This window comes from Hipposideros armiger, unplaced genomic scaffold (assembly GCF_001890085.2).
Source record: "Hipposideros armiger isolate ML-2016 unplaced genomic scaffold, ASM189008v1 scaffold_1453, whole genome shotgun sequence".
Classification (NCBI taxonomy): domain Eukaryota; kingdom Metazoa; phylum Chordata; class Mammalia; order Chiroptera; family Hipposideridae; genus Hipposideros; species Hipposideros armiger.
The window spans coordinates 50710-60254 of NW_017732803.1; the positions used below are offsets into that span (position 1 = coordinate 50710).

The window sequence follows — 9545 nt, forward strand, 5'->3', positions numbered from 1 at the left end:
GGGGTATGTGGGGCAGGGAGAGAGCTCTGGGTTTGGTTCTTCCTGCCCTGTTCCCCTGGGTAACCTGGAGACCTGTCTTCTCCACTCTCGGTTTCTCCATCTATTCAGAGCCCTTCCTACTCCGTCATGTGGCTCTGGGTGGGTCCTATGTCCAGAGGCCCCTCAAGGTGTCTGTGTGTGGGCGGTTCACCGTGGCCTCCCCCCAGAACCTGCTTCCCGGCCATGGTGGCCTTGGCTTCAGCCTGACCCCTATGTTTGTCTTTGTTTTTGCAGAAACGGAGTCTCTCGGAAGGGGTGAGGACTTTCACCAGGGATGGGGCAGGGTGAGGTAGGGCAGGATGGAGATGGTTGCACAATTGAAGAGGTGGGCCACAACAGCAAGTCCCTGACAGCTAGTAAACAGCTCACGGCCCCCTGCCCTGGCAGAGTCCCATGCAAAAAACAAAACAAGACCCCTTGCAGAAAAAGTGCCATAGAACCATGCCCCCTTGGAACCTCACCAGATGCAGCTCAGGACAGCCATGCCACCAGTGTTTCCTTCCACAAACACCAGGCACTTGCCAGTACCAGGCTGGATTGGGGACACAAGTGAATGGCCCCATCACATCCTCACGAAGCATCTGTATATATCCATGCTTAAGCCAGGCATCTCCCTAGAGCCTCCCTCAGTCCACCCCCACCCCGTGGGAAACATGGCATTGAGGGCACAAAGCCAACACCACACACTCCCTCTGGCACAGGAAATAAGTACCTTTTAGGGAGCCAGAATCAGGCAATTGCCAAAGGACACAGTAGGCAGGTAGAGTATGTGTGAACATAATCTTCCCAAGCGGAGGTGTGAATCTTTCCAAGGGCTGGCTGCTTAGTCCTGGCCTGGCTGGAGCACTTTGAGTGGAGGAGGCAGTGCCTGCCTGGAGGATCTCAGAGCCATGGGGAACATTATCGTGAGGGTGACGGGGAGCACGGGAGGGCTTTAAGTGGGAGGGGGACAGGGTCAGATTTGGGTTTTTACAAGATTTCACAGGCTACAGCTGCATGGAAAGATGACAGGGTTAAGGAGGCAGAGCAGGGTCCCCTCCCCCGCTTCCCTCTGCCCCCTCCCTTGTCCCGCTCCTCTTGGCATAACACGAAGTTCCTTTTCATGGATTAAAACTCTCCTCCCGAAGTGACTTCTTGCTGCCGAGCAACGAGGTAGGCTGAGCTAAGGAACTTGTGGGGCCCAGTGAACGGAGAAAAAAAAGGCTGAATCAGACAAGGCCCCTGCCCTCCAAGAAGCCCCTGATCTCTGAGGAGAGAGAGATGCTCAGAAAGGTCAACACATGCCAGGAGGCAGCAGGACTGCCCTGGTGCCCACTATCACAACAGTGGGGGGCAAGTGAATGTGGGGATGGAGGACTCCACTCAGGTTGCCAACCCGGGTGACTGGGACAACGGAGGGGTCACTTACAAGGCAGGGGCTTTGGAATCTATAAAGGGACCTTGGAAGGGGAATGGCCAGGTTGAAGACCTGGTTTCCCAGTGACCCAGGCTGGCAGGTCACCCCTGTTGATCTCCACTCCGGCTTTCACAGGAAGTGGATGGCATTGAGGTCTACAGTACCAAGATCAGCTGCAAGGTGACCTCCCGCTTTGCTCACAATGTCGTCACCACGAGGGCCGTCAACCGGGCAAATGCCGCCAAGGAGGTTTCCTTCGATGTGGAGCTACCCAAGACGGCCTTCATTACAAACTTCACCTTGTGGGTGTCCTGTGGCTGCTGGCTCTGGGCTCAGGAGGGGAGTCTGGCCCAGCCTGAGCCCCCAACTCTCATTCCCTGCAGGACCATCGACTGCGATACCTACTCTGGGAATGTCAAGGAGAAGGAAGTCGCCAAGAAGCAATATGAGAAGGCCGTGTCCCAGGGCAAGACAGCTGGCTTGGTCAAGTAAGTATAGGCCCTCAGGCTTTGGGGAGAACATCTGGGCTTCACGGAATGCAAACAACAACATCAGCAATTATTACTATTGTAAAATGTGCCCATAATTCTCACAATATTATTTCGTTTTGAACCGAGGCTTAGAGTGGGAAGGTGTCTTCCCTAAAGGGCTGGGACTTGAATCCAAGGCCTAGGACCAGAGGGGCTGTGCAGTCCTAGGTGGCCGACATTGTCTTGCAACCCCATTCAGAGCCTCCGGGAGGAAGCTGGAGAAATTTACAGTCTCAGTCAATATAGCTGCGGGCAGCAAGGTCACCTTCGAGCTGACCTATGAGGAGCTGCTGAAGAGGCACAAGGGCAAGTATGAGATGTACCTGAAGGTCCAGCCCAAGCAACTGGTCCAGCACTTTGAGGTAAGGAAGCACCCCTGCAGCTCCTCCGGACACTGTGGATGACAGGATGACAGGGTGTGGGTTGGGGAAGGGCCATAGGGCAGAGCCCAGAGCTGGGTCAAGCACGGAAACGTCCAGGTGCCACCACGTGGCTGAGGATGCTTGGGTGAATTACAGTGGTTCTGACAACAACAACTGGGCCAAGGGAAGGAGGCTAGACTGGATTCACTCAGATCCTTAGGTGCTGGGCCCTTGGGGCAACGTGACTGAGTGTCTCTGTAGAGCTTATAACTGGTTATGTGGGTATTTTACCTAGGTCAGAGCTGAAAGCCAAAGGAAACTCTTTAGTGGTGGAATTTGAACACCATCTGTCAGGCAGTGGGAGAGATTTGGGGTCAGAGTACCACTGATAGGCCCTTTTGGTCATTTCTTGGTGGGGGACACTAGGTCTGGCCATCATAGAGTTGTCTCTGCACCATGGCTGCTGGCTCTGGGCTCAGGAGGGGAGTTTGGCTAACTCTGACCCATCACTGATCCATCTCCTTCCCCTTGTCCTTGTCCTGGATGCTGGCCTCTGCACTATCACTGAGTGACACCGCCTTTCCTTTGGACATTTCAGATCGAGGCGGACATCTTTGAGCCCCAGGGCATCAGCACACTGGACGCTAAGGCCTCATTCATCACCAATGACGTTCTGGGCAGCGCCCTCACCAAGTCTTACTCAGGGAAAAAGGTGGTGTAGATGCCCCTGAGGCCTGGGGGGCAGGGGCAGGAACACAGACCCTAGCAGGACCAGACTGAGCCCCGGGGCTTGGCTGAGGCAAGTGAGTGTGTGCGAGAGGGGCAGGGGGGTAAATCTGCAACCACCTGGGTCAGGAGTGAGGATGCTGAAGGCAGAGGGCTGCTTGCTGATGATGACCCACCAGAGGAAATGGGGTGTCAACTGCATGGGAGGGACAGGGGAACCATTTAAAAAGCTGGGTCCCATTCTACCTTGGGAGGTAAGCAGGGCAGGTAACTATCACTGCTTTACAGATAAGGAGACTGAGTCCAGAGGGAGCCATTTAGATCTGACTCTACACTGAAGAATGGACGATGAAGTGCTGGTGGTTGGCTCTAGTCCCCAAAGTCCCCAGCTATCCAGGGTCTCGCTGGCTGTGGGCAATGGATGCATAAATGTGTACATGAACAGCAAACTTCAGTTAATCAGCACTTCCAGCACGAGGTCTGAGGAGCACACACTCAGAGGGCTGCTGGCTTCTGCAGGGCCATGCCCCTGCCCTAGGCCCTCTCCCTCTTCCCTGCTTTGCTTCCCCTCCCCTCCCCCTCTTCTTGGCACCAACACATTCACTACCACCCAACATGAAGTTCCTTTTCATGGTGCAAAACTCCCTTCCCTAAGTAACTTCTCAGTGCCGAGTGCCAAGTAAGCTGAGCTACTTGTAAGCTGAGGACTTGTAGGGCCCGCTGAACAGGGAGACAGAAAGGCTGAATCAGACAATGCTCTTGCCCTTCAAGGTGCCCCTGATCTCCCAGGGGATAGAGGTGCTCATAAAGGCCATTGTAAGCTGGATGGTGGCAGGACTGCCCACGTGCCCACCTCCAGGCTCCTTCTGGTGAGGGCAGCACCTCACTCACCAGGACATCCCCTGGGCTGAGTGAGGTCTGCAGCAGGCAGGCCCTGGCCAAGCTGAACAAGTCCCTCAATCTCCCTCCCTCAGGGCCATGTGTCCTTCAAGCCCAACTTGGACCAACAGCGTACATGCCCTACCTGTACAGACTCCCTCATCAACGGAGATTTCACCATCACCTACGACGTGAACAGAGAGTCTCCAGCCAATGTGCAGGTACCACCCTACTGGCTCCATCAGGCTGTTGATTCCCCATCAAGGTGGAGTGCGGGCTGGTGTGGGAGGGGCTACAGTTGCATGGAGTGCTATCACCCTAGATCCTCAGCCCAAGGCCCAGTTTCCTGCAGGGCACGGGGTGGGGGGTGGGGTGGGGAGGGGATGTGGGGGTTGGGGGGATGGTGGCCGGCAGCCCAGAGCCCGTATGGCACCCCCTGGAGGGTGGAAACAGACATTTTCTTGGGCTGCGAAATGTCTGCTTCTATTCGTAAGAGTAGCCAATGTGAGGTTGCTAAAGGGATACAGGCCTCCAGTGTCTCTTTCCCCTTTCCAGATAGTCAATGGCTACTTTGTGCACTTCTTTGCACCTCAAGGCCTTCCTGTGGTGCCTAAGAACATAGTCTTCGTGATTGACATCAGCGGCTCGATGCAGGGTCGGAAAATGGAGCAGGTACTCTCCTCTGTGCAAGTGGGGATGAGGGGTGAGAGATATTTTTTTGTTTTAAGTGGACAAAGCTGATACTTCCAGTGAAAGAGGAGGAAGCGGGACAGGAATTTTAAAATGGTACAAAGCATCTGCCCCCTTTTGTTGCAGAAAGCACGGGCCCCACCACTGGTGGGGCTGGGAAGACACCGGGCTGTCTGCTGCTCGCTCTCCCAGCTTCTTGTCTGTTTCTCTCTCTTTCCCAGACAAAGGATGCCCTCCTCAAAATCCTGGAGGATGTGCAAGAGGATGACTACCTGAATTTCATCCTGTTCAGTGGAGATGTGACCACTTGGAAAGACCATTTAGTTCAAGCGACTCCTGAGAACATCCAGGAGGCCAGGACGTTTGTGAGGAATATTCACGATCAAGGAAGTAAGAACAGAGGGAAGAGCGGAGGCCCGCACTGCTCTTCCCTGTGCCTGTGCAGCCTGTTTCCCTCCTCCTCGGGGCACAGGCTACTGGCCCAGGCCCTGCAGACCCTGGCTGCGGATAGAGGTGGGAGTTGGGGGTCCTCTGCTTGATATCAGGGTGTTTTCTCTGTGGTCTAGGAAAACCCACTTTCTGTTTCTAACCCATGATGCTGGTGCCCCACCAAGATAAGGCAACAGAGAACCCATACGGTTGGCTGTTTCTCATGGAAAATCACAAATGATGTCTTTACTGCTCCTCCAGTGAGGGGATGAGAGTCCATTTGACTGTTTTCCAAATTGCTTTTATAGTCACCATGTGCTTCTATCCTTCCGGCAACCCTGAGAGTTCGGTCTTTTTACCCCCTTTTGAAAGACCAAATAATTCATTCTTCACTCACTAGTCAATATTTACCAAGTACCACGCCGTACTTGGGCACATGAGCAGGGCCCGCTGTCCTGACCTCCTTCATCCCGGCCCCCTGAGGTTCCCCTCTCACGGTGCTGTCTGTCTGTGTGCCAGTGACCAACATCAACGATGGGCTGCTGAGAGGCATCAGCATGCTGAACAAAGCCCGAGAGGAGGACATAGTCCCAGAGAGGAGCACCTCTATCGTCATCATGCTGACCGACGGGGACGCCAATGTTGGTGAGGCAGGAGACTGTGGCTCTGACTCAGAACCAGAGTGCCTGGCTGCTGTTCCTGGCTCTATAGCCTGTTTGCTGCAAGGCCTTGGGCAGCTCTCCACAGGGTTCCCCACAGACTGTGAGCCCTAGGGGCAGAGCCCTGCCTTCCCCTACCAGACTCCCCACCCCCTGCTACAACATGGGCTCGCAGCCATGAGCTCTGCGTGTGCAGGAGTCAAATCTCTTCAGACAGAGCTGGTCCAGACAGGTGTCGGGGCTGTGGCTAGAGTGTGAACACACCTTTCTCCTGCAGGTGAAAGCAGAACCCCCAAAATTCAGGAGAATGTGCGGAATGCCATTGGGGGCAAGTTCCCCTTATATAATCTGGGCTTTGGCCACAATCTGAATTACAACTTCCTGGAAAGCATGGCCCTGGAGAATAATGGGTTTGCCCGGCGCATTTATGAGGATTCTGATGCCAACTTGCAGTTGCAGGTATGCCTTGTCTTGCACGCCTCCAGGAATAATCAGCCCACTCCTTATTAAAACAGGAAGCTGTTCTATTGTATGACAATTTCACTTATTAGAAAAAATTTATTTTCCTCTCAGGTTGAAATCTACATCTAGTTAGCTTTTACCCATCAATAACGGTTCTGATTTTGTCCTCAGGCCACACAGAACAGAATTGCTTTCTTCATTGGATTGCCAGATCAAATAAAGGACATCGGTTAAATATGAATTTCTGATTTAAAAAAACTAGTAATTTTTTAGTACAAGAATGCCCTAAATATTGCATAGGATACTGTATTGCGAACTGCTAGGGCTGCCATAACAAAATGCTACAAACTGAGTGGCTTAAACAATAGAAATTGACTGTCTCAGAGTGTGTGGCTTGAAGCCCAAGATCCAGGTTTTGACTGGGTTGGTTCCTTCTGATAGCTGTGAAGGAAGGATCTTTCAGGCCTCTCTCCTTGGCTTGCAGATGGCCGTCTTCTCCCTGTTTCTTCACATCATCTTCCCTGTGTGTCTGTCTCTGGGTGCGAATTTCCCCTTTTCATGAGGACAACAGTTATATTGGATTGGAGTCCACTCCAACTACCTCATTTTAACTTGGTTATCTCTATAAAGACCCTTCCCCCAAATAAGGTCACATCTTGAGGTACTGGGGGTAAGGCATTTAACCTGTGTATTTTGGGGGTACACACTATTCATCCCATAACAGACATATTAAAAATTAACTTCTTGGGGGCCGGCTGAGTGGCTCAGTTGGTTAAGAGCTCGCTCAAGGGTTTGAGCTCTGAGCAACAGCAGTTCGAGTCCAGCCCGAGCTGAGCAGCCGCTGAGCTGCCAACAGGTAGCAGGATGGCTCAGCTTAAAAAAAAAAAAATTAACTTCTTGTTTACCTGACATTCGAATTTAACAACATGCCCTGTATTTGCATTTGCTCAGTCTGGCCAGCCCCCTCCTCCCAGCGCAGGTGACTGCGTCTTCACCTCTGTAGCGGACCTCCTGTGCCTTCATCCCGTCTGCACCCACCCGTATCTCCTTCTCTACTCAGCCTTTCCTTCTCTCCTCTCACTTTCATTCCAACAAGCAGTTCTTGAGTCCTCTCCATGTGCCAAGAAGTCTGTCCTTACCGCTTTGATTCTTCCCAGTCTCTGCCCAGGGGGACAGGGAGGGCTCCCACACACTGAAGGGCACAGCCAGGGACACGTAGAAGCGGACATCAGGATCCAGGCCCGGCCCAGCCTGTGGGCCTCATCGACCTTCAGAAGTGTCAGTGGGAGCCGCCCACTCTGTCTTCTCCATGCCCACCTGCCCTGGTGGCCTGAGATGACCAGGTCACCCATTTGGACTCCAGGGCTTCTATGAGGAGGTGGCCAACCCGCTGCTGACAGGTGTGGAGGTGGAGTACCCTGAGAATGCCATCCTGGACCTCACCCAGAACACTTACAAGCACTTCTATGATGGCTCTGAGATCGTGGTGGCCGGGCGTCTGGTGGACCAGGACATGAACAGCTTTACGGCAGACGTGAAGGGCCACGGGGTAAGCTGGGCCAGTCCTTCATGTGTGCTGGGGGTGGGGCATAGGCACCGACAGGGCCTGGCTGCCTGGCTGATGGTCCAGCAGTGGCAGCCCCTGAACCGGGCCTACCTGGCTCCACGCCTGCAGCCCTCAAGCCTCTCACATTCTCCCACCCCTGCCCAGGCCATCAATGACCTGACCTTCACAGAGGAGGTGGACATGAAGGACATGGAGAAGGCCCTGCAGGAGCGGGACTACATTTTTGGGAACTACATCGAGCGGCTCTGGGCCTACCTCACCATTGAGCAACTGCTGGAGAGACGGTGACCCTGGCTCACCCCTCTTATAGCCGGGCCCCATACCAGGCTCCTGGCACTGCCCCAGAAATTCCCTGTGCAGGCTCTGCTGTGGGGGGCCCAAGAGGAGGAAGACTAGGCCACGCCCCGGGAAGTGTACCCCACCCACACTCCCAGCCGCCCTGCCCGCTTTTCCATCCAGCCCCAGAGCCCAGCCTGACATCTGGGGCAGGGATGGTGAGGCTAAACACAACTGAAGGCTGGGGTCCTACCCTCAACCCCGGAGGGCAGAGCCTGGGCCCGTTTGAGAGGACCGTGCCAGCCTTCTTTGACATGGGATTAGCTTGTAAAGCCCCTGGGGCGGCGTCTGGCACGTGCTGAGCGCTCATCATGGGTGACTGTTGTAGTAGCCATTTGAAGCCCCTTATGTTTTATAGGTAGAGACACTGAGGCCCCTCAGAGAGGAAGCACATCCCATCCATCTGTCCCGGGGAGCTGGTGAACCAGTTTTTTCGGAGTGCTAGTGGGTTCTACCCTGAGGAGAGGGGACCGAACTGCCTCTGGGACTCGGCCTGGTGCTGGGAATCAGAGCAGGGAAGGCTGGCAGGGAGCTGTTCTCCAGGCTGACCTCCTGCCCTGCCCTTCCTCACAGCAAAAACGCCCAGGGTGATGAGAAGGAGAACCTCACAGCCCAGGCCCTAGACCTGTCCCTCAAGTACCACTTTGTTACTCCACTGACCTCCATGGTGGTGACCAAGCCTGAGGACAACGAGAACCAGACGGCCATTGTCGACAAATCTGGGGAAGGTGGGCACAGAGAGTGGAGGCCAGAACTGGGAGGCCTTCCTCCAGGACCCATGCCTTGGGTACCCTGAAGAGGACTGGGCCAGGCTGGGGATACTCAAACATACTAAAGACAGGGAGGCCCAGGGGCATTGAAGGAAAACTGGCCAAGGGCATTGTGGAGGGAGTATAGCTGTCTGCATGTACAATGGGGTGTGGAGTGTATAGGATCCTCTGAGTCTCTAAAGCGTAACGAATATAGGGGCACCCTGCCCAGGGTCATTCCCAGCTAGGGACTGTAACATGGGAAGGTTAAGCACTTCTGGTCTTAAAGTTCGGCCTGTAGCATGTCCTGGGGAGTGAGAGGAAAAAGCCTGCGAGCTGTAGGCTGGGACCAGGCCTGCTCAGCCAGACCCCAAGAGGGGAGTCCTGAGTATCCCTGCAACTGGGCTTGGGGCGGGGGCGGGGGGTTGGCAGTGGGAGGCATGGGAGGCAGAGGGCTGGTCCAGGCCAGGCCTCTGGCCTCCAGGAGCTCCTGGTTCCAGGGATCCCCAGTGGGAGCACAGCTGGCTGCTAGGAGGCCATTAGCCTAGGGCTGGCTGCACAGGCGGCAACCTGGTCTGTGGCTTCTAACACATTTCTTCTCTTCCTCCTTCCCAGGGCCTGTGGATTCAGGTGAGCTTCAGCCAGCAGCTGGGTGGGTGTCCCAGAAGGGCTATAAGACAGAAGCAGGGTCGCCTTGCCAAGTGCGCTGGGGATGCCCAGA

The 9545-nt window shown here is 54.7% G+C and overlaps 1 protein-coding gene across 1 annotated transcript in view; it reads left to right on the forward strand.

The window, feature by feature from the left end:
• ITIH3 (inter-alpha-trypsin inhibitor heavy chain 3) overlaps positions 1–9545 on the forward strand; it is a 23458-nt gene that overhangs the window by 694 nt on the left and 13219 nt on the right. Inside the window, exons 2-15 of the mRNA XM_019633971.1 lie at positions 274–294; positions 1571–1737; positions 1819–1923; positions 2165–2327; positions 2926–3039; positions 4028–4153; positions 4488–4604; positions 4844–5012; positions 5571–5696; positions 5988–6169; positions 7536–7721; positions 7884–8023; positions 8649–8803; positions 9440–9454. Coding sequence (XP_019489516.1) covers positions 274–294; positions 1571–1737; positions 1819–1923; positions 2165–2327; positions 2926–3039; positions 4028–4153; positions 4488–4604; positions 4844–5012; positions 5571–5696; positions 5988–6169; positions 7536–7721; positions 7884–8023; positions 8649–8803; positions 9440–9454 — 1786 coding nt within the window. The remainder of the gene's footprint in view (positions 1–273; positions 295–1570; positions 1738–1818; positions 1924–2164; positions 2328–2925; positions 3040–4027; positions 4154–4487; positions 4605–4843; positions 5013–5570; positions 5697–5987; positions 6170–7535; positions 7722–7883; positions 8024–8648; positions 8804–9439; positions 9455–9545) is intronic.